Here is a 25572-nt window from a genome sequence, read left to right as displayed (position 1 = left end):
AACACAGGTTTTGTTTGTGTGCTTTGCTGCTTAGAAGATGCTTTTTAAGGTACTCTGCCATTGTCTTTCGCATGCCGTTGTATGTGGTCAAGCTTTTCAGACACTTACATGGTTTTTAATGGAGGAAAGTGATGAATATGATGCCACCATGTGAAACACAAAATGTATCCTTTTTGAAGTTCAACAATGACTGAAACATCTAGAGTACTTGCAGCAAAATGTAAGCTCCTTAACAGAAGTGCATACACATGAATGTTACATCATATACAGTACAGGAGACATTTTCAGTCATTAATTAGATGCTATATTTATGTAAAGAGCCAGCACATTATAAAATAAAATCATGTGGGAAGTCTGATAAAGTTCGTTTTCTATAATTGTGGCATGCTTCACAAAGCCTGTTCAATAAAACTGAGTCTGTGTCCTTTCTAACAATACAGATAAAACTTTATGCTGTGCTTTTACATTGGAATGTACTGGGAATGTCGATGACCCTTATGCTGTATTTACTAGCATGCTATTTGAGCAGTCCCTGTGCATTTTGACATTCCAAAAACAATTAAGTGGAATTCCTTCCTGCAAGAGGACAAAGGGCATCAATAGATATCTACTATTCATAATGAAGTCAAGTGACTGTAATTTATATATTCACTTCTGAACATTTTAGAGAAAGGGAAAAAAAGATAGCTGCAGCTAAAGAAATGAATACAAAGATAAACATAAGATTAATTATCTGATAGGGCAGGATTCTCACTGCCATGAGGGACTTATGAATATTTGCTGATCACCTTAAGGTACACAAATAAGTATACTTGGTATTTTAAAATTCCACTGGGAATTTTATTTTCACTTGAGAAAAGACCATTTTTCCATATTAGTAGTTTCTGACCAAAAATTTTATGTCATATGTAGATACATTTTTTGAAAGAAACCACCTATTTCATCTGTGAAATAGTTCAGGATTTCTAAAATACTAATCGAGAGGATGTGCAACCTTGATCTGATTTAACTAATTTTAACAAGAACACTGTGTAGTCAGTACTGATATCTTTTTTTTTTTTTTTTGGTACTGGGGGTCGAACTCAGGACCTTGTGCTTGTGAGGCAGGCGTGGTGCCACTGAGCTAAATCCCCTGCCCAGTGCTGATATCTTAATGAGTACATTTGCAGGAAAAGAAGAGTCCTCAGTTCAGCAGCACCATTTACTTTCCACGTGCTCTTCTACACAGGGCTGTTTTCTAGGTTTGCGTGCTTATTTGAAGTGCTTGACCAAAGCTCACTAATAATGAGCAACTCTCATGAGTGTTTCATTATCAACACACACTACTCCACTCCTAGAAGTGATATGAGAGTCAAATTTAAGTCATAAAAATTAAGACAGCAAAAAGCAATAAAACTACATGCCATTAAAATATATTGCAGACTAAGGACAACACATCCTATAGTAATTTAATATATAGAAATACCAGAATTAAAACATCAAATTTGACCATGTAATATTATTAGAAACCAGATAAAAGTTATAATTTTAGGACAAAATTGTTTCAGAATACTCTCATATTATTCTCATGAGCTGGCTTTTGGCAATATATCATTTTTCATATATGATACTAAGTAATTAATTAGTTCTTTGACTTTAGGAAATATAGTTGTTTTTCTTGGGTTTTTTTTTTGGTACCAGGGATCTAACTCGGGTACTTGCGCTTGCGCAGCAGGCGGCTAAACCACTGAGCTAAATCCCCGGCCCTAGGAAATATAGTATTTTAATAAAAACAGGTTTCTATTTGTACGATTTAAAGCAAATGACACTATTATTTATTAAAGTGATGATTATATGCTGGGTACTGTAGTAGGCATTTTATTTCATTTAAACTTTACAATGATTCTTCGAGTTGGTAGTACACTTGTTTACACAAAATGAACCAGAGGACTTGCTGTGGTCACACAGCTAATAAGTAGTGGGCAGAACTTGAATCCAGGCTATTCAAACACCAAAGCGATAGTCTCAATAGAGTCATTTCTTTGTATAGTAGCTGCAAAATGAATTTAGAAATTTAATATGATAGCCCATTTTGAGGTATAATGAAATTTTCAGCTTTGGAAAGAGAGACCTGTGTTTGAGTCATTGTTTTCACATTTACTATGTGATCTTGGCTCTTAGGTCATGTAACCTCCAAAGTTTGGTTTCTGCCTTTGCATGAGGTTAATGACACTTAACCAAAAGTTTATTTAAAAATCAAGTGAGAAAAAAAAAATCAAGTGAGAGAGAGCATGTGAAAGATATAGTTGTTGTTTGACATATTGTATGCTCAGCATGTATGTAAACTTGAACATATGGAGTTTTTTAGGGTAAGTAATAGAATGAAATCCAAGTACTAGTAATGTTGGACTATCATATTAGCAATTATAAAGTAAGTTAACGCCATTTACAAAAGAAACAAAAGGACAGAAAACACTTTATTTTTGGAAGAAACATTTCGTGTGATGAACTGAGTCTGGGAGGAACTTAACGATGTCTGGAAGATTTGGTCTTCCAGAAAATAGAACAGTGGGGGAAGCAGCTGTGTGCTGAGGAGCTGCACATGGGATGCCCTTGGTGTTAGAGGGAGCAGCGCTGCAATGTAATGTTATCCCATTCACAGCATGGCAGTGATCTTAACTGACAAGACAGGAAATGAAAGTACTATGGCCATCTTATTCTGCAGGGAGAAAAGGCAAGGGAGAGAATGTGGGAGAAGGAAGGTTTGTAATATGAGTTTGTATAAATGGGTGCTGAAGAGTCCTGGAAATGCACGTAGTAGAAGACTAATTAGTTTTGAGTGAAGTCCAAATGGGAGCCTCTAGGATTTTCTGGTGAGGAGACCCCAGGCATCTAGTAAATTTAAAAGATACTATTGGCACATTAAATCACTAGATCACTGCTAACCGAATAGACTAGCTGGTCATGAAGACCTTTGGGTATTAAAGGCAGTGTTATTATAATTCTCTCTTCACTTAGGTCCTGAAACTCTTCGTTTCCCCTTTAAAAAGTGCTGGGCTTTTTTTCTCCTTTAAAATTTAGTTGTCATATTTACCAATCCTAAAAATCTCCTTTATAGAGCATTTTGTTGAACATGTATTCTTTTAGATAAAAAGAAAATGGCCGTTTCCTTTTTCTCTGCCACTTGTAATAATTTTAAGAGCAGAGCACAGGTAACCCTTGGTACTAATATGTTTGAGAAACATGGCCTGTTTTTCCCTTCATCCTTTTTTCACTGTCTCATGCAAGCACAGCATACTTCATATCTTGCCCTAGCCCTGTTCTCTTCTGTAGCTGACAGTGCTTATATATCAAGCGCTCCAACAAGATGCAGCTCCATTTAACAAAAAAGTGCCTTAAAAATGTAACTCTTCTTTCTGCATTTTTATTGCACAGCCCATCTGCTCCTTCATCTTGGCTGCTCTTCACTTCACAGTGACAAGGCTCACTCCTTTTTCTTGTCTCTTGAGGCAAGATCTAATTGGCAAGTGGAAAGTTTTCAAGATTTGCCTTTGCAGCCAGTTGTAGTTTCAGATTTTCTGTAAACAGTTCACTAAAATAGACTTGTGGTTTAAAGAGAAACTATAATTAGGACTGAAGGATTTTAAAGAAGTCCTTCCTTATAGAATGAACATGTCTTTCTGTTTAGCAAGAAACATAATAAATATTTTCAAATGAATGAATTCTACTGCAGTTTTGTTAGTTACTGGGTAAATAAAATATATATTAATACTTTTGATGGCTCCAAATAGAACAATATTTTGCTTGTATCATTATTTAAGGCTTAGCCCTTTTTTAAATAAAATATTTCACTGTTTTTGTTAAATCATCTGAACATGTAATGTAGCTGGTATTGTGGGTATAGCCAGGGAGAAGACATGATCCATAAGTGTTCTCTGTGTTGCCATTTGCATTGCTGAGAGTGTGCAAAACACCAGAGTCATAGCTTTGAGAATTACACTGCCATAGAGAAACACTGGTGATTCAAGAAATGCCTTTAAATGGTTTCCCTCTTCTCATTTAAAGTACATCTGTGGAACTGCAGGAAAATAACAACTAGATTCTGCCCAGGAGTCTAGTACCTGTACAGACCAAGATACTAATAATGTCATTATAGCATCTAGCTGCTTTCCATTGAAACTCTAATAAAGGTCATTAGTTGCCTGCTTTCTCAAGTGAGAGGGCTGTGCAGCAAGTGCTTGGAAAAAAGTTATCATTGCTGTGTGTTAGAAACAGGCATTCTGCCAACAGCTTTATAATGAAGGTGAAATGTAATAAAGCAATGGATTGACAGTTTATGTGTTGAAAGTGAAGGAAATGGAGGTGTGGAGAAGCATTATGGGGAATCTTTCTAGTCATATCTTCAATTTAACCATCAGGGGAAATGCTTCAAAATCTTAGATTTATGAATTTCTAGTAAGCAGTTTCCCAACATGTAAACAAATCTCAGTGGGCTGTTTTAGGAAGGTAGATTTGGGCAGTGAAGTAATCATTTTTATTCCTCTGATTTTCCAAATAGAAATGGACATATATGATAAAAATGTCAGCCACACTCTCCACGTCAGGGCCCTAACAGGATTACATGTCAGTTCTTAATGTCTCGCTCTGTTTTTCTTTGCCATGAATGGCTGCATTATTGCTCACAGGAACTTCACTGTAATATATGGTAAGAGACAAGTAGCTCTTTATGGCCAGTGATTATTCGGTTTGAATGAAACCTGTGATTTATGTCCATTTAACTGAAAAGCCTTGTAAATTCCCAGTGCTGCATTTTTCCTCAATAGAGAATGAGTCAAGCGAAAGTGACAACTGGGTTGGCGTGGAAATGTGCAGTGCATTGCCGTGTTATATTTAATATACCTGACATGAAAAACGTGCACACACCACACAGTCACCTTAAATTGGAGTGAAAGTGACATTAGCTTGTAATATGACTGCCGTATTCAGTGGATTAGACACTAACATTGGCTTAAAAGGAGATGTGGAGCTAGAGCCAGATGGGCATTGGGGCCATGGTTGTGATAGGTAGCTGTATTGTCTATCATTTCCACATAATATGTTTTAAAATTAGTTGTTTTTATAGTTGCTTTTTACTTCTGTCTATAAAATGGTATGTCTTCTCTTTCATTACAGTCCTCATTTTAGATCTAAGAAGAGTGTGCAATCCAGGTGCAATTGTTATTCAAGATCTTTCTTCAGGAGGTTCTGATACTATTCAGTTTGCTTTTTTTCACTATCGGACCTCCCTTAAGGTTCCACCTTCTCTGGCTTTGGACTTGGCTCCTTAGCATTGCCTCTAGTTCATCTACTGTTATCTCTGAGAACCCCAGCTTCCCACCCTCCCAACTCCTAATTCTTAAGTCTAGTTTGGACAGTGGTGCCTTGAGAGTTTATCAGTGTCCTTCTCTATTTTGTTTCTAAATTACATGCCAGTTTTCACAAAGCAGAAAGGAACAGTTTCAAATGAGATCTTACAACCATAGACTTGTGACTTTCCTTTCATGTCCAAGTTTTCTGCTTCATACAGCTTCTTAGTTAAGGATTTCAGGTATAACCTTATTTTTTCTTTTTTATGTTCAGAGAGAAACATGTCTGTATGAATTTCTCTTTATCTTTTATATGGTTATGTTTTTCACATTGCAGATGGTTTGATTTTTTTTTAAATGAAGAAAGCACAGGAAATAAAATTGGTGTACACAGAAGTCATTACTTTTAAATAACAGACACAAAATCAAAAATATAATAAAAATAAGAACTACTGGAAATACTAGAATTGTTGCTTATTTTAAAGTGGTCAAGATTTAGAGCCTGCTGAAAATACCAGTCTGGCCTTCTTTTGTAAAACTCTATGTGAGTATATTTTCCTTTGAACTAGCCACTGTGATGTGATGTGGTAGTTGAATGAATCAAAAACAATTCTATCAGAGAACAAAATTACCCAGATTTTTTAGGCCTAAACTTATGAATAATTTGGGATCTTGTTTTATGGTATGCTCATTAGGGGAAAAAAAAATATCAAATAGCTCAAGTTTCCCTAACAGCTTTTTGTTTCCCAGTGGGTCTGTATAATGTACACTTTACAAAGTAAAAGTGATTTGATGGTAACTTTTGATTGTCATTATTATGGATATTTTGTGTATTACTTGGTCAGGGAAATACTTTAGGGCTAGATCTTAGTTATGCCTAATTTATGACCATGCATAGCACATATTTGGAATAGTTGTGATCTGAAACCATTCTTCAGTTCTGGATGAACAGAGGTTAGTCATGGACCTTGAAATAAGAGAGGCAAAAAGCTGAGTGCCCCGTGTTTGCACCTCAGTCTTTGAGGTCAAGCCTTAATTGTGTTACAGTAGTATTCTGTTAGAGAAGCTAGTACAGTACAGTCTAGCCAATACAGATTTCTGATCTCCTTATTTATAATTCACAAGCTTGCCTAATATTAATGAACCCTTAATGAGCTGTTGAAAATGCCTGAATTACAGTCGGATTATTAAACTCAAACAGCCCCATAATCATACCATTTGAGTGGGCTTTAGGTACTTTTCACATCTGCAGCATAGTATTGTGAAGGGTATGCGTTTATTCGGAGAAAGCTTTGTAATAATTTTGACCCGTAATTTATTTATTGCCCTCGGAATGCAGTCATCTATGCAGATGCTCTCTCCCATTATCTGTGGGGCAGGTGCACAGCATGTTGAAAGACAGCTAATTAGGATTTGCTGAAAGATATGCAAAAACTGTGGGCTTATAACAAAGCCAAGTTCATTGTTAAACAATGTTTTACTGTGTTTGTATGATTTGTCTAAATCTTAGAGATACTGAAATGAATGTTGTGGTTATAAGTAGACTGCAAATAGGTTTGTTGATGTTTTTTCCCCCAACTTTATAATGCTGTGATGACCAAAGAGCTCAGGTGTAAAACTTTATAAACCTGTTTATATACTTCAGCATACATACGTTTTGCATAAAAAGCAAGAATAACCCAATTTTTAAATTATTATTTTTACCAAGTTTCAGTGAAGGTGTCAGGATCTTGTGATCACCACACAGTCTGATTCATTATAACCCTTGCCAATTTAGGCTCATTACAATGTGTATAGGTACCCAGAGGAGTAGGTATTGTGATTGGAAGACAAGTGTGATTTTGGAAGGTTAGTAAGCTAAGTAATTACGTGGATTCGTGAATAGGGAGGATTAAGAATAAAATAGTTACTCGGATGTAAAATAAGAAAATAAACATTCAAATGGTAAATAATTTTAGAAATCAGGTATTAGTACTTAGAGCTCTAATTACTATGACTTCGTTTAATGGAGAAAAAAATCTGATTCACTTTTCAAACTATAGTTATTAAAATGACTTCATTATTGATAGTTTACTCAGTACTGCCTAATTGCAAAGTGCTCTAGTACTTTTCATCCGGTGGAGTATGAACCTTTTGTGAGGAAATTATTTTTCTGATGAGATTTGATGCACGTAATTTATAAAGTAAATATAGAAGGATTGATTGTATTAAAACATTTTTCCTTTTTCTTGAGACAAACACATATTGATTTACGTAGGATTTTAAGAATAAAATATTTTTTATCACAAGAGGAAAATGTTGTATTAGCTGTTAGCTTATACTGAAAATTATTCTTGCCTCCACTGCTATTGAGCTTAAGGGCTTCCTACTAGAATAGTGATGATGGTTTATATACATATTAAGTTGCATATAAATATCATAGATGGGAAATTAGTTTGAGCCTTTTGGATTTCTGATGAATTTCCTTCTCTCTGCCCTGTGATTTGCTTCCCCGTGATTAGTCATGGAGCATCTTCTCTTTTCTGTTGCACTTGTACAGGGAAGTACAGAGGAATGTAGTCACTTTGTAATCAACTACGGCTGTTGATCTTCTGTTAAACTCATCATATGTCCATAGGGAAAAAAAATCAGTGTGGTTAAGTACAAAGGAAAAATTAGAAAGCTGGTGGAACCTTGAAGGTAGATAAAAAACACATTTCTAGGTGAAGCACCTTTGTCTGTAAATACAATAAAGAAATGACAAATATACAAAAATATAAGCAACAATTGAGTTTAAAAAGGAGAAACTTAGGGAACTCCCAAACCAATATTGCAGAATGAAACAGCCCAAAGTGCAAGAAAAAAGATTACTTAGTAAGCCCTCACTGCATGCCAGGGACACAGAAAACGTGTTGTATGAACTATGAGCATGTCCAGGCCATGAGATTATTGCATTTAAAATGTCTTAGTGAATTAGAAGAGAAGAAAATAAAAGATATTAAATTAAAAACACCAATTTAACCAATAGGAGGCCATTCTAGATCAGTATTAGGCAGGGTTTTGTTGTTGTTGTTGTTGTTGTTCTAAAAGAAATAACCAAATTGGTTTTCAACATTGCATTGATAGGGATTTTTATCCTGTAAGAGTCATACATAAGACTCTTGTTTCCCTACATGAATTTATTGTCTTAGTATATTTTAGTTTATCTATTTGCCTTTGAATAGGTAACAGATAAAATTTTAAATTATTGTGAGTTAGTTTTATTATCCACTTGAAATTATTCTGAAATGTACTTTTAAATGAAAAATGACATCTTTAAAGTATTTGGGGGGAGGAAATTAAAGTTGTGTGTTTGTGTTAAGACAGCCAAGAGCTCTGTCATGCTGTGGGTGTAATTCAGGACACCTACGAATGAAGTCTCTTCTTAAAAGAATTGATGGTAGTTTTAGGTTAGCATATAAAGTCACAGAGCTGGTGATCAGTTGAGTACTTGGCAGCTTATAGATGTTACTGTCATGTAAGTTGCAGTAGACGCAGAGTGTGTACCACTGTGGATAAACAATAACAGGCACAGATGTAAAAGGCAGAATCCAAATGCAAACATGCAAGATGCCAATTTCCTCTCCCCCTCTTTCCCAAGAAGCCTCATAACTAGTGTGGGGAACCTGCATTTAAACAGATTTACAGAGGTTAATTGGGCTGGGATATTTTAGATTGTGTTACACATTAATGAAAATGCTGATTTTGAGCTGTCATGACTCCAGTGCTTTTTATACCATGATAATTATTTTAGAATTTTGTCTTCTGTGTTGTTGAAAACATCTTGGCAGAAAGCCTGTATGACCTGATTAAACCTATGAATTGTCAGCTATGATCTATAGTACTCAGAAGAGGTTGCTGACTGGGCATCACTTGGGAAGTTCTTGATTTAAAAGCAAACTTAGATTGAGACTACTGTGCCCAGCACTGTATTGCCATGTCAGTGGCACATTTTTAATACTGTATTTAGTTACCTGGTTTTATAGTTTGCTGACAATTGCATAAATACATAAATACATACATACATATATATAGTAATTATAGCTATATATATATGGTAATTATAGCTAGTACCTCATTTTATGTATTTTCTTCTGAAATTACATGATGGGAAAGCCATCTAGTCCTGTTTATTTTCTAGTTTTTGGATCTAGCTTGTGGATTAATTTATGAGAATTTTAATTATGTTTCTCCAATTGAACAGAGATGGAGTAACCACCTCTTGAATGCTTTTTTTTAATATTCCTGAAATTATTTTCTTTCTTTAAACTCTCAATTTTCCCCTTTTCCATTTTATGTTTAAATCATCTAAATGTAAAAAGCTTGTATGATTAGCTTATTCCAAGAAGTCAAGGTTACCTTTTTTTAAGAATCCAATATGGGATAATTTGGGGAAGCATTAGAAATTCTAGCATGCATGTCAATATTATTTTTAAAGTAATTTTCATACTTATACATATTGATCAAATGTGAGTAATGAAGTTCTCAGCATGAGTTGTAGTACACTGATGTTGTTTGATTATTTTCTTAAATAAACAAAATACTCACACTGTTTGTCCTCTGTTTCTCGCTTCTTCTCTGTCTCTCTTTTCCTTGAAGGTCTCAGCATCAGAGGAGCCCAGGAGGAAGACCCTCCCGATCCCCAGCTAATGAGACTGGACAATATGCTTTTGGCAGAAGGGGTTTCAGGTCCTGAGAAAGGTGGGGGATCGGCGGCAGCAGCTGCAGCCGCGGCAGCCTCTGGAGGTTCTTCAGATAACTCTATTGAACACTCAGATTACAGAGCCAAATTGACCCAGATCAGACAAATCTATCACACAGAACTGGAGAAATATGAACAGGTCAGCAGCCGCCACTCTCGTAGTCCTGCACAAACCCTCTATTGCTCTTCTACTAGATAGTGCTAACAATTCCCAGGGCTGCGAGGGGTAGATGTTAACATGAAGAGCAAAATATATAAGGGCAATGCCAAGATCCAAGTGAGTTGCTGGATTCATGAAATGAAGACCTGTTGAGATTTTGGAGGTGAAGCTAACCCTGTCATATTCCACCTACTTGTTTTAGTTTTATTTATTCACATGCACGAGCCTTTACTACCACACCTGCAGTCATCTTCTCCCAACCCCCTAGGCTTACTGGTGACCTTCAGAGCTTTGTAAAATTACATTGTATGTTCTGGCTTTGTTCATGAACTTTAACAATTTTTAAAGGGAGGAATTGCATAGTGAGCTTTTATTTCCTGTACTATGAGCTCTAGAATCCTCCTAGGAATTAATTCTTACAGATTGTGCCAGACTACTATATAGGGAAGAGAGCTAACTTCACAAAGTAAGCAGGTTCTGGCCTGTCTTTCTGAGGATAAGACCTCCCACGATAATTATGGGTATGTTAGGATAGAATATGCTAGATGTTATGTGCTAAATTTATGATTACAAAGAAAATAAGGATTAAAAATTCTGTGCTCAGCAATTATTCACTGTGCTTCATTGAATCTAAGGTATCTTTGAATTTAAGCTGTGTTATTGTTTTATGTACCACCAAGAAGAACATCAGCCCTGCCAATTTAAGTATAGCATTCCATTAACCTCAAAATGCTTCCAAATTTCAGAGATGTTAAAATATGGAGAAGAAAAAGTGAGTTCTAGATTCAATCTAACACAGTAAAATGGTGGTTCATTTTAAAAATATTTAGTTTAAGGCTAAAATGCTTCTTAGTTTGAGGAATTCTCATTTGGTTAGAATTTTCATTTGAAAATAATTTCAAAAACCATTCTAAAGGAAACTTTTAAATACACAAAAATAAGGAAATAGTATTGGGTTGAATCCTATGAAATTACCAAGTTTTGGGGTCAGACAGATTATGGATCTGTAGTTCTGGTTACTTGGTGTTATTTTTTTTTTTTGGTCATGGGGATCAGGAACTTGTGCTTGCGAGGCAGGAAGCAGAACCACTGAGTTAAATCCCAGGCCCTGTTCTGGTTGCTTGGGATGCTGAGACAGCAATGGCACAGGGGTTCCAAGAGTAGACTGGGCAGCATAATTATAGGAAGACCGTGTCTCAGAAACAAAAAAGTTGCATATTGATAATTTCATAGGATTCAACCAAAAATAACATTTTGCAAATCTTATTTTGTTTACTTCTCCCCTTGACTTTCTGGTGGAAAATTTAAAAGCAAGTCTTAGTCATGGTATAATTTCACCTATAAATACTTTATTGTATGGGCAATTACTTCTTAAAGTCCATATACTATACTGTTGAGGGTCCTGGTGAGTTATTTTTTTTTAAAGACTTTTTCTGTTTAGAGCAATTTTAGGTTCACAGTAAAATTATGAGGCAATTACAGACATACCTCATATACTCCCTGCTGTTACATATGCATAGCCTTGCTCATTATCAGCATTTCCTATCAGAGTGATACATTTTTTACAGTTGATGGATCTGCATTGACATGTCATCACCCAAAGTCCAAAGCTTACATTAGGGTTCACTCTTGATGATGTGCATTTTATGGATTTGTACAATCATACAAGCTAATAGGATCATGTAGAATATTTTCATTGCCCTAAGGAACCTCTGTACTATTATTCACCCCTTTCTCTCCCTCCATCTCTCTCCACTAATCCTTGACAACCCATGTTCAGTTTTAATACTGGTTTTCTTGTAAGTTTCCTAAATAGTTTCACTTGTATTATATTTCTTCCTCAACTCCATTGCCTTTTCTCATATTCTGTATATGATGGTATTCAATGCTGAATTCTGTCCCAGGGGTGTGTTTTGAGGGAGGGAAGAAAGATTTATATAGTGTTTGATCTTAAAATGAAATGTAAATTAATACTATAAAATGCTTTCTATTTTTTCAAATAAAGACTTTCTGGGATCTAAAAGTGTATCTCATTTGTAGGAATAAATTTTGGTGCAAAATGTACAAATAAGACTTTTGGAAAAATTATATACATATATATGAAAAAAGTCTAGCTTTCTTATCTGACATATGAATAATTGAGTGTAAACAAAATAAGTCATGGTTGAAAAGTTTGCCTTGAGCATAAACAGTAGAAAATGGTTCTGATTTGTAATATAATTCTAATTGCATAACTTTATGTTAAATACATCTATACATATTTACTAGGTAAATACAACCATTCACCTTGCCTGGAAATATGTACAATATAATATTAGGGGCCAAATGGCACTCTTTTTGGCTGAAGAATTAAGGTGGTTTCTTGTTATCCTTAGCCATGTTTTTGTATACCTGCCTTATTCCTTTCTCCTTTGAAAGTTTGGCACAGCTGGCTGGCATCAGTCAATGGCAAGGATTTAAGCCTCATAGCTTTAGAAATACCCTAAAAGATTCCCCTGATAATTTTAGTAATCCTAATCTCAGCTAATACCGGAATTAAATCACCAGGATTTTTGTGGGGGGCAGGGTGGTTGTTTTGTTTTTGTTATTTTACTTACACATAGGTTCTATATCACTTAAGCTATTTTTTCGTGTTTTTGTAGTAAGTATAAAATTGGGAAATAAATGTAAAATATCATGAATCATATTTCTAGATATAGTCAGTAACCTAATAACCATTTAGATGTATATTTTCCTTTCAGAAGCAAAAATATATAAAATTTATGCAATATTATGGACAAAAAATAAACATGGTATGATGATCAGTTGGCAGAATCAGCAGAATTTTATTTTACAAACTTTTCTCTATAGGTTTTGAATTGTTTTAGAAATGATATGGCAGCATTTAATTCTCTTGTTATCTTTGGACCTAGCTTTTATAGCTCTTCTGTCTGTAGTTCCCTATGTTATTAGGATTAATGATTTTTGCCACAAAAAGTCAACTTTTTCTTTCAATTCTTTAGGGTACAAAAACATATGGACCTTTCAGGGATATACTGTGATGTTACTAGAAGGACTAAACAGGGCAGTGTGAAGTAAAGGGATAGAATTTCTAAAATAGATAATATTGTAATTTCCTTCTATAGATGAAAAAATGAGATTCATGGATTAAATGATTTGTTCAGTGTCACTTATTGGTTAGTATTAGAATCAGGTATTGAAATCAGTTTTTGACAATATGCCATCCTTGTCCATTAAATTTTGCATCTACCCATGTAGAATTGGTAAATAATTTAAGTATATTTTGATTTTATTGAATTTGCCCATGGTGGATTATATTTGAAATGGAGACAAAGAATGTGGAAAAATATTTTAATTTTTTTCAAAAAATTGTTTTTTCTTTGTAAAAGTGATCATGAATATTCTGAGTGACAGAAGGCTTATCAGTAAATAGAAAGAACATACATGTTAAGATATAGGCTTCATTACAGAGCTGCATTGAGTATTACTAAAAGAAATAAACTATATTGGAATTTTAGTTATTCACTCTACCATGTTTTCAGTGAAGCTATAATGAAAATGTATCTGAAGCCTGTTTAGACTTAGATTGCCATAAAATTAACAAACACCACCACTGCAGTAAATTAAAGTACCTTGTAAGCACCACCATACATACAAAGCTAAACAGACCAGAAGCTACAGTTTGAGCAAAATTATATCCAACCTGCAAGGCTGAATTGTGTATGCATGGGTGTGTGCACATATGTGCGTGTGTATTAAAGATGGTTATTGTCTTTAAAATCCTTTGTCCCCCAGAAAAAGTTCATATGTTGAACTTTTTATCATATTGATCATATATTTCCATTAGATAAGCTCAGATTCAATGATTCTTGATGATAACTATCTAAATTCACTTATGATGCTTTTGGAGTATGAGGCATAGGATATATACTAGAGTAGGACTGACTCTTGAACATTACTACTGCCCAAAAGGAAACAAAACTATTTTTTCCTTTTGTTTTGTTGATTCTGACACTCAGCAGAAATGTGACAAGTTTGCAAAGCTTGCAGCTGTCTTCTAATACTTTATCTTGGGTGTATTGTATTCCTCTAGCTGATAGGCAAACCTGATTCCTTCTCTTCTTGTTGATTAACTACAAGTTTTGAAAAGTGTCTTTACTGTACTTTTCAAAGATGTTTTTATGATTGAAGATCCAACTGTTATAATAGGTAAATTCCTAATGAACTTAAGCAAGGGTCCTAGAAGGCCTTGTTTTTAAGAATTGAAGGCTTTTCTTGCTTTCCCTAACCTCTACCAAAAGGAAATGGACACATTTTGCAAATGAAATTTGACTTCAACATTTCTTCTCAGTTAAAAGGAAAAGATATATCACACTCTGTGCAGCTTATCCTCTTTGCTTGTACCAGAAGAAATACTTGTATACAGGCAATTCACTTTATAATTTACAGCAGCTGTAATAGAGATGACATATTGAAAGCTATCTACTATAATTATATTGAAATACATTTTTGCTGAAGAGAAAAGTGTTGTAAGGGTCCCAACCCTTCCCAAGCATCTGGGAACCTGTGCTCTTGAGTTCACAGATGTCTTGTGAATTCATCCCAAATCCAGCAAAGCACTGGAACTGAGCATATACACTGAATGTGCTCAAGACCAATCAGTTACTGTTTGGCAGTAGTAAAAGACTGTGCAAAGAATGTAAGATTTAGAGATTACAGGGGAATGGAGAATGAGTAAAAAATCTAAACCACTGTGAAGGCTGTGAAGGCATATCTATACTTTTTGAGGATCTCCACATTATGTGCTTTTATTTGCTTGCAAAATTCCTTTTGTTTGTATCGGGTTAAAAAATGCTGATGTTATCATATTAGAGGTTGTATAGCCTACAAATGCCTAATTCCATTTTGTTGTTCTTAATAGTTAAGCGGGATAGACAGAAGGATCCTATCCAGTATAAACTTTATATTTCATGTTTCCAAGCAAGCTTTTTCATTCCTTGCTCCAAGGTTAGAATTTTACTTCTTGTTGGCTTTCATGCCAAAGCTTTTCCTTGGCTGGAAGGAGTTTTTGAGTATCCTCCTTTTTCCTCTTGCAAATTACAAGTTGATTGGTTTTTAGTACCAATTATATTTATGACCATGAACTTTATTAATAAAATGAATTTTTATATTTGAATACTCATATTCAACTTCTTTGAAAGCAATGTTTGTATTTATTTAGTCAGTAAGAAGATAGAACTATATTAGGTTACCAGAGTAGGGACTTGATTATAGAATAATGACACACAAAAATATGAGTTTCATAAAATTGCCATTTTCATTGTCAATAACAGCTGCCATTCATTGAGCATTATGTTCTAGACTCCATGCAAATAATTTAAAATATATAATAAAATCCTTATAAAACCCTCATGAGATGGAATCCTAAACCATGTGATTAGTTAAGAAGTGTTGAGATACAACCGCTATTTCACCTTTATGGCTATTCCTTAAGCATATTAGTCTTATTCCACTGGATTAAACAGAATCTTTAAGTGTTGACTTTTATACCAAAATAAGAATTTATTGATTTCATAAGCATTCAATAAATACAAGATCTATTTATTAGGCTAGAGTTACTTGTGAGGTTCTATAGCCATCTAGAAAATGATTGCAAATTTGAGGAACATCTATGTTTTAATTGTTTTACTTTTTAAGATAGGGATTTCTCTATGTTGCTTAGGTGGGTTTTAAACTCCTGGGCTCTAATGATTCTCCTGCCTCAGCTTCTTGAGTAGCTGGAACTATAGGCCTGTGCTACCATACCTGGCTGGGCATCTACTTTTATTTACTTATTTATTTTTCTGGTACTGGGGATTGAACTGAGGACCTTGCACTTGCAAGGCAGGCACAGTGCCACTGAGCTAAATCCCCGGCCCTGGGCATCTCCTTTTAAAAGAGATTTGTTCTTTGTTTTCCCAAGTAGATTTTAAAATACAGAGTCTTGTGTTCTCATCTATAATTGGCTTCTCTAGATGGTTACGAAGACTTATTCCATTTTTAGAATTGATCGCTGAATCATTTAAAACTTCCTCTACAATCAGCACTTGCCCACTGTCTTGATTTTACAGTTTTACATTCAGTTATGTAAACTTAAAGACAAGAAGGTTGAATCTTGAATCTGCAACTGAAAAGAGCACCATCTTTTTGACAAATAAATGAAGAAAACTGAAAACTTTAGTTTTGTAAGTAAAATATATATAGATACGAAGGGGATAATTTTATTACTCAAAAATTACCACTGATACATTCTCCAGAATCCAAATGTTTCAAGTCTTCAATTACTACTTGATTTCAATTTTTAAGTGGAAAAGAACAAATGGCAAGGATACAATCTCATGATAATAGTTGATTGAAAATATTTTTATCAGATGAAGTCTTCCATACTTCATGTAAACTATGTTATTGCAATGTTTTAAAACACCAAAATGCATCCTAGTTTTCAACAGCTGAATTAAAAGAAAAAGAGGTTTCTGCAATGCTCTCATTAGGATGTTTAAGAAATCAAAACACTCATTTCCTAAATATTCCAATTAACCAAGGTGTATCAGTATTTATATTATGAACATTGACCAGAAAGAATTTCCATCTGAAAAAGCAATAAAATAATGGAAAATGTCCCCATACATCTACTTAATAATATATCTTGGAGGATATAATAGATGTTTGAAGTAGCATTTTGTATCATAAACCAAATCAGTGCTAGTATCTTCCAAACAACACTGCAATTATTTGATCATTTCTACTGCATTTATATGTTAAAAATTGTGTACCTTTTATTGAGTAGGAGGCGAGGCAATGCTCTGCTCTGCTCTGAAACTGGTACAGATGATGCTGTGAATGAGGCTGTAATTTACTTTCAGTGGTATAAAGGAAAAAAATCACTTTGCCTAAAGTGTATGCATCTTTCTTAAGGGTGTACCCAGATTTTAATTATCTAAATGTAAATACTTAACGAATTTTACTTAGAGTAATGAGCTAAAGTGCACACTACATAAATGAGATGTTCTAATTAATCATGTATGAACTACTGGTTTAAAGAAAAGCTATCTGAATTCTGTGAATGTTGGTCTATTGCCAAATTGCTAATCAGCATTTGCATTCATAGATGGCTTCACTTAATAAGTTGTGAGGCATTCAGCAAATGTTTTAGGAAATTATGAGTTTTTAGATGTAGAAACTTTTTTCCTTTTAACCCTTTGGATATGAGCCTTTGGATTCTCCTTAGAAACCAGAGGCAGACATCCATTTTGGAGAGGTTAAAATTAAGCCAGACAAGGCCAGAGATTTAGCTCAGTGGTCCCACTGCTTGCCTTGCAAGCACAAGGCCCCAAGTACCAAAAAAGGAAAGAAAGAAAGAAAGAGAAAGAAAGAAAGAAAGAAAGAAAGAAGGAAAAAACAAATTAAGCCAGACAAAAATTAAAGAGAGCTAACATCCCAGGTATCATTCATATAGGAATCTTGAATTATATCCCAAAACATATACCCTATCATAGATATATGTTATCATAATCTGTGACTAGGTTTGTAAGAATTAGCAAAGTTACATGTACAAATTAGAAATGCTTCTGTACTCCATACAATACTTAAAAGTTTTCAGTCATAAGAGTTATACTTTAAAAACTATAGGAGAGCTGGGGATTTAGCTCTGGTTCTGCGGCCTGCCTTGCAAGGGCAAGGTCCTGAGTTCAACCCCTGGTGCCAAAAAAAAAAACCTATAGGAGACCTCCCCTAAGACCTTTTGTTTGGTGGATTGTATCTATCAATATTTATATAATAGAAATTAAAGCTGGAAAAATTAAAAGTATTAATTTAAAGATAATAGTAAGCCATTACTTCTCAAATGATGGAAACAGGTATTTTTCAGAAAGAAATCTGAAGATGTAGTGAGAATGCTTTTGTATTTTTGCACACTGTTTTATGTTAGGCATAGTAGGAGTCAGCTTGTGTCTCATATCTGGTTTGGTATTCAATCTATTGTCATATGGTTGAAGTATATGAGGAACATCTGGCCTCACACTGATACATCAATGGAAAAGAGAAGACTATATTAATAGCTTTTTTTTTGATAATTATGGATATTCTCTTTTGACATTATACCAAAGTTTGACATTGTAGTTTTGTAAAGGTTAGTTGCATGGTAAAATCTGAAACCACATCACATAACTGTTTATACTTTGTTCCTTTAAAAATCCATTGATCTAGTCTGCACTTTGAGTAGACTTTCTGCCTGTGCATGTTTTTGTAACATGATGCATTGATCATTTGGAAACTGTTGGTTCACTGAATTACCCATGTCTTCCAAATGTTAACACATTTCATTGTACAGTATCAAAACATATTTATTACTATCAACACTGAACTGATTGAAAAATCTACAAGAAAACTGTCATGCTTTCACTATGATGCAGGTTTCCAAAATTCTAATTTCAATTTGAAAACTCAAAATTTTATCATTGTCACAAATTTTGCCAGCTGTTTTCTTTGACATGACAAGCTCACTTGGTTCATTTTTGAGAAAACATCTGCCAAATACTCAAGCAGATAATCAGAATTTATCAATTTTGTGTTCAAGTAAAAATGGCATTCTGTGAAAAGAAAAATGACTTCAGCTTAGAATTTAACCATGCAAATTCTTTTTCTCAAGGCAGTCATTCTGTGGTATGCACTAGAAGTTTTTTTTCTGTGCTTCCCATTTTGTCACACACAATATTGGAGAGCTGAAGTGTAATAAGAGGTAATTTGTAATGTTTTACCAAGGATACTCCTGAGTGCGGTTATGTGAATGTGTGATGACATATATATGTATATTTATTTATTTTCCCAAAGAATTTTCTTAGGCTGTTGTCCACAAGATGCTCTAGAGTTGTGCTGTACCATATATTAGCCACTAACCACGCAGAGTTAGTGAGAACTTGAAGTCAGCTTAGTCTCAATTGAGATGTGTTATAAATACAAAATACATACTGGATTTCAAAGAATACCCAAAGGAATGTGGATACCTCAATAACTTTTGATTTTCATTCATTTGGGTTAAATAAAATATATTGTTAAAATTAATTTCACCTGAATTTTAAAATGTTGGCTCCTTAAGAATTATAAAAATATTGTATGTGATTCACTGTACGTTTTTGTTTGATAGCACTACTCCAGAGATAAGAGTTTTTAGGAGAGGGCTTTGTTTGTTTTTCCTGTGCTGGGGATTGAACCCAGGGTCTTTACCCTGAGCTACATCCCTGGTCTTTAAATTTTTTTTTTTTTATTTTGAGATAGGCTGTTGTTAAGTCACTTCATTGCCCAGGCTGGGATTATTAAGTCACTTTGTTGCCCAGGCTCAGCTTCCCAGGCATACATCATCACATCCAGCTGAGAAGAGAGGTTTTGTGGCCATATTTGGATAAAGTTGTATACACTATTTCTCCTTAAAGATTTATTATGCATATTAGCATAGAAATGAGAAGGCCTGCAAAAAATTAAAAACAGAAAATTTACTTAACCCAGCAGTTCTCAAATATATACTGTATTTTTGTACCATCTGTTAATGTTCTATTGCCCTAGCTATGTAACTACAGAATTTGCTAATCCTATTTTAGAGAAATAGTTCCAGTTCAATTTTCTTCATTTTACTGATGATGAAGGCTAAGGTTGTCAGATTACTTAATTTGGAATTTATAAGGCATGATAAAAAATATGATGAATATGTAAAAATGTATTATAGTAAAAAATACATTACCATGAACCCCCATCAAAATACTCTCCTTTGCTTTAAACACACTTATGCCATCATTCTTGCCACTTTCTAAGGCAGTTCTGGAAGTCCTCTTTTATGAGTGTCTTTTCTTGGCTGCCTTGATGTCCTGAATTTATTCAAAACATTTACCTTTTATAATCATTTTGACTTTGGGGAAGAGCCAGAGGTTGCCCAATGCTAGGTTCTATGAGTAAGGTGGATGAGGACATATCATAATGTTTTTATTTGTGTATGTAATATATACCACAGAAATCAAATCAATTGAAGACATTGAGGCAGCCATGAAAAGATACTCATGAAAGAGGACTTCCAGAACTGCTTCAGAAAGTGGCACGAACTATGGGATAAGTGTGTTTGAAGCAAAGGAGAGTATATGTGCGTATGTTTTTTTTGCGGGGGAGAGTTGATGGCCATGAGTCTTTTACTGTAATAAATTTTATTTTTAGTTAAACATTTCCTATGTTCTTTGACCACGCCTTGTAATTATATAACCATGTCCTTAGGGCAAGTTCAAGACAAAAAACTACACATATTTTTTGAACAGATGACCACTTGTTTTCAACTTGGCCTAAGATAATCCTTTGAAGACTTTGGTTTCCTTATGGAAGAACTTCTGGTTTTAGTCTACAGAATTCCTTACATTTTTTTTCTATCATAACCTAGGAAAATAATCACTAACCTTTTTTAACTATAAGGCTGAGAATCTGAGAAGAAAACTAATAACCTCAGATTCATCCCTCAGAAATACACATGTGCAGACAACTTGCATAAGATTTCAGAGGGACCCAGACATCCTAAACCTATCCGTGGACTGCAGAATAAGAACCCTTCACATAGTGGTTCAGGGGTAATGAATTTACCGAATTTACCGATAAGCCAACTTTACCCCCACTCTTGAATTGTAGTATAAAAGTCCACCAATTTGTAGATGTTTATCAGATGGTTATTATGTATATTCTATACTCTGAAGAGTCCCATAAATATAACAGGGTTACGGCTCACAAGGAATTTGTAATTTCTTAGATAAAATGCTTTAAAAAACTTCAGATAAATGGTAAGCAGGATTTGTTTTACTGCATCTTGGAAATAGGAAAACCCTATAAAAGCTTAAAGTAAGTGAAATACTCAGTGTGCTTGAAAGGTTAGTTCTTTAATCACCAGTTAGAAAAACTATCATGTGCTATAAATGAGCAATGTTCAGGCTCTCTATAGGGACATGGAAATTATAGCTCCAAAATGTGTCTTTCCTTGATCAATGATCATTCTGTCTGCTTGTCATACCAGGAGCATCTGTGAAGTAAGATGCAGAAGCGCCCATCCTGTCTTTTTAATGAAAACATCGGATGTTCTTTTTATTCAGGAATATAGACTGATGCTTTATTTACCAAGGAGGTACTGAATTTCAGTGTAGGCCCAGTTCTGTAGTTACTTAGATGTAGAAGAAGATAGGTAAACTAAAAGAGACAGTGTCTGAGGATTGCTAGCTAAAAAGTTTGAAACCTAAGTCTGATTCTTATTTTTCAGCTGCTCCTCCTTTGAAGAGCTGAGCTGCTTTACAGGAATGGCAGCTACCCACTAAGGAACGCACTACAGCTAAATTACTCTAGGTCAATTGGAATATTTGACATATAAGGCCCTATGTTATGTGTTAATTCAAACCTGAATTTCTGGGGTAGGGCTGGGGAAGCTCAGTGGTAGGACTTAGGCTTTGTGTGTGTGAGGCCCCAGGTTCAATCCCCAGCAACAAGCCAAAAAAAAAAAAAAAAAAAATCTGAATCCTCTCCCTTTTTTTCTATGTATTGTTTCTATTCCTATTAACCATTCTCTGAACTTGCTTTCAACACCATTATTCCTAGGGTTTTTCTTGTGCCTAGAATTTCTTCTGACTTCTATCTTTATATACCTTTCAAAAATCCTGCCTGTTGTTTAAAGCCCAAACGTCACTTCCATTTTGAAGCCTCCAGATAAGAATACTCTCTCCTTGGAACTTGTGAAGCATTTCCACTATCGTCATTAGACTTTGCATTTACTGTCTTGTGTGAGAATTAGTTTTTTATATGTTTTATCTCACTGAAGGCCAGTTCTACATCTTGCTCATGTCTGCCTGTTACAGTACTTGTAAGGGTTTGCACTTTGTAATCCTGTAGTAAACATTTGTTGACTAAATGTAAAGCCCCAGAGAAAACAGAGCATTTAGTACTAACAGTTAACATACGCTTATATATAGGAGATAGAATCAAGCATTTTCTGATGGCAAAAACTTATTTTGGTGCTGGAATAAAATGGGATGGGAAGGACAGTTGACTGTTACATCTCCCTTGCATGTTTGACCTTTCATAGTTTCATAATTCTTGCTGCCTCATCTAACTGTACCACCACTATTTTATAAGTATCTTTGTTTTCATTTTACCCTACCCACTTCTTAATGCCATTGACAATTGCAAATGAGGTAGAAATTCAGATGAGTTAATGTAATGTCTGATTGCGATAATACCAAATACCAGTTTCCTAAAGAGTGATTTTTTTTTTTTCTGTTGCAGGCATGTAATGAATTCACTACACATGTGATGAACCTTCTCCGAGAACAGAGTAGAACACGTCCCATTTCCCCAAAAGAGATCGAAAGAATGGTGGGCATAATCCATCGAAAATTTAGTTCCATTCAGATGCAGCTCAAACAAAGCACTTGTGAAGCAGTTATGATTTTAAGATCGAGGTTCCTTGATGCCAGGTATGTGAGGCCATACATGTATTGCATGGCTTCTCCTCTTCACTCCTTATCTGTTATTTTTTGTAAAACTGACTAGTTGGTCCTAGACTCTTTAATTTGACTCTAATAAGAGTTCTTCTCTACAATGGACAGATAATCCACCCCATGGTGCCTGTGCTGTCAGACTTGTTTGGGAGAGCTAGTTAGCCACCAGTTTAGTCAGGAAATGATAAGATTAGCACTGCCACTAATGACTGTAGAAATAGGGAGCCTTTCCATTTTGATGCTAAGGAAGTGTTTTTGGTTTTTTTTGGTACCGGGGATCAAACTCTGGTCCTTGTGCTTGTGCAGCAGGCAGCTAAACCACTAAGCTAAATCCCTGGCCCCTAAGAAAGTATTTTTAAGGATAATTTTCTGCATGAAACTCTTAACAAAGGTTTGTTTTCTAAGAATTTCTTAAATGTTTACATTACTTGTGGTGATTATATGGAACTACCTGGAGATACTGATACTCCTAAGAATAAATGATATTTTCATTAATAGCAGTTACCACAAAGCCCTAAGCTCTGTAAGATCAAGTAAGAGAGCCTAACAATTTCTTCTATAGGGGTGAAAATTACCATGTTTTCACCAAGTTTTGCAGGAGTTAGGTAATATATTGTTTATGATAATAATTGTGTGTGGTGATCTACTGAGTGACACAGAAGACTTGTAAAGTCTTATTATAGACTGCAGCTATAGGAATGTCTCTTGAGCATTGTTAAGGCTAATCAGTCATCAGTTTGGGAAAGGTGTTTCTCTTTTGTTTCTTTTTCTCGTCCTTTGAACTTGACAGAAGTAATCATTTTCATCCAAATCTCTCAATATTAAAGAAAATAAAGTAGCTTTTCTACTAGAAAACAAAGTGTGGAAGAGTCTTTGTGCCAGTGTTCTTTCTTCAAGCCAAATAGGATGCATTTGCCACCTAATTATATACCATTTTCCCAGTTAAGCAAAACCCCGTGTCACCTTTGGCTGCTTCTTCCTGCTGACTTAGTCTCTAGGACTCATCAGTGCTCCATTTTGATGTTTGTCTCACTTTCTTTTCCTCGTTCCTTGTATAATTCCTGTTCATCCTTCTTTATGTGGACTAGCACCACACCCTCCTAGTTTTCTTATCCCCAGGCTCACTGTCCTCCAGCCTATGCTCCACATCCTTTCTCTGTAATGTCTTAATGCTATGCTTAAAAACTATGATAGTTTGTGGGAGCTGAGGTATAATAGCTCAGTGATATAGCATGTATTTAGCATGTACAAGGCCCTGGGTTCAAGCCCTAGCACCAAATCAACCAACCACACAAAACAAAACCACAGAGCTTGTGTTGCTCGATACTCCTTACATATGCCTTATAACCTGGTATTTAAGGCCCTCCACAACTTGTCCCTGCCTGAAGTTTTTTGTTCTTGTGGAGATTTTGTTTTATTATTTTTTACTATTAAAGAATACCAAGCACACTATGGAAAATTTGGAAAATACATTGAATAGAAGATGGATAAAAGGCAACTACATATCTGTGACTTAAAGAAAATCACATACATGTTTTGGTATATTTCCTTCTGGATTTTTGTTTCATGGGCTTTTTAAAAAAAATGTTTTTTGGTGCATAATTTAGTCTGCTTTTAAAAAAATTTACCACAAATACATAAATAGTCTTTAATATACACTGTAATTTTAAGTAGCATTTTAATAGTTGAAGTTTACCAGATGGGTATGTAATAAATAATTTACTTAGTGTTAGTTTATTTTTTAACATTTTTTTGGTTAGTTTTCATTGTAATCGCTTCCTTCCTTTCTGGTTTCCTTCCACAAGTAATTAATCCTGCTAAGGATATAGTGATAAGCAAGGCAGGTTAGTATACTTGCCCCCACTGAGCTTACATTCTATTTGAGGAAATAGACAAGAAGCAAGTAAACAAATATACTATTCTATTTGATAGTGTGGTGAAATATAATAGGGTGATGAGTGCTATGAAGAAAAAGGTAAAGAGAAAGAAAATGATAGGCAGAGGCACGATTTTAGGCAGAATTTTATTGAAGCTAGTCTTTGAATGAAAATCTTTATGCATTAATTCTTTTGACCTTTAGAATTATCTCCTAAGAATTTATTCTGTGAAATGGAATTGTAGATCAGAAATGGAACATTTTTTGTAAATAGGGAAGGGCGGAGGGGGTGAAGGGTGCACAGATAATGGGGAAAAAAAAATAAGAACCAAGATATATCATGTACAGGTACAAACACCCAGTGATAAATGTAAATAAATGGTATACCTAAAATGTACCAATAAAAGAACTAAAAAAAAAAAAAGGAAAAATAAAGATTTCACATCATAAAAAAAAAAAAAGAATTGGAACATCTTTTACTTCCTTTTCTTGCAGTTTTCCATGAATTTCTTTTCACCCCTATTAGATACTCCAGTAACTGGAAAATAACCTTCCCCAGATAATCTGAAAGCCATTGAAAGCCAGGACACTTTTGTATTCCCCTCGATTATAGCAAATATCTTACATGTAACAGCTACAACAAGTAACTTATTAACTGAACAGATGAATGTATATTTCCACTTAATACTTTTAACAACTGAAATCAGGGTTAAAGAGGTAGCGTCAGAAAATAAACAAAAACAATTTTTAAATTGTTAAATATGAGCATTTCAATAAAAAGTATTGTGTAACAAAGATAAATTTTTTTTCTTTAAAGATATTCAAAAGTACATCTGAAAGGAAGGGATCCTTCCTAACACAATTGCTGTCCTTATTTCTTTTTTTGTTTGTTTTTTTTTTGGTACCAGGGATCGAACTCGGTGTCCTTATTTCTGCTGGTACTTTCC

The 25572-nt window shown here is 34.6% G+C and overlaps 1 protein-coding gene across 7 annotated transcripts in view; it reads left to right on the top strand.

Moving 5' to 3' along the window:
* The window catches only part of Pbx3 (PBX homeobox 3), a 201293-nt gene that overhangs the window by 141384 nt on the left and 34337 nt on the right, over positions 1 to 25572 (top strand). For all 7 annotated transcript variants that reach the window (XM_021262051.2, XM_004849367.4, XM_087183192.1 and 4 more), the window contains 2 exons: positions 9942 to 10183; positions 22535 to 22725. In XM_021262051.2, the coding sequence (XP_021117710.2) occupies positions 9942 to 10183; positions 22535 to 22725 (433 nt within the window). The remainder of the gene's footprint in view (positions 1 to 9941; positions 10184 to 22534; positions 22726 to 25572) is intronic.

Source organism: Heterocephalus glaber, unplaced genomic scaffold (genome assembly GCF_053883595.1).
Source record: "Heterocephalus glaber isolate CG9 unplaced genomic scaffold, H.glaber_assembly_v1.0 deba00001479, whole genome shotgun sequence".
In the NCBI taxonomy this organism is placed as follows: domain Eukaryota; kingdom Metazoa; phylum Chordata; class Mammalia; order Rodentia; family Bathyergidae; genus Heterocephalus; species Heterocephalus glaber.
The sequence above is the reverse complement of the archived record's forward strand: the minus strand, read 5'-3'. Positions and strand labels throughout refer to the sequence as shown.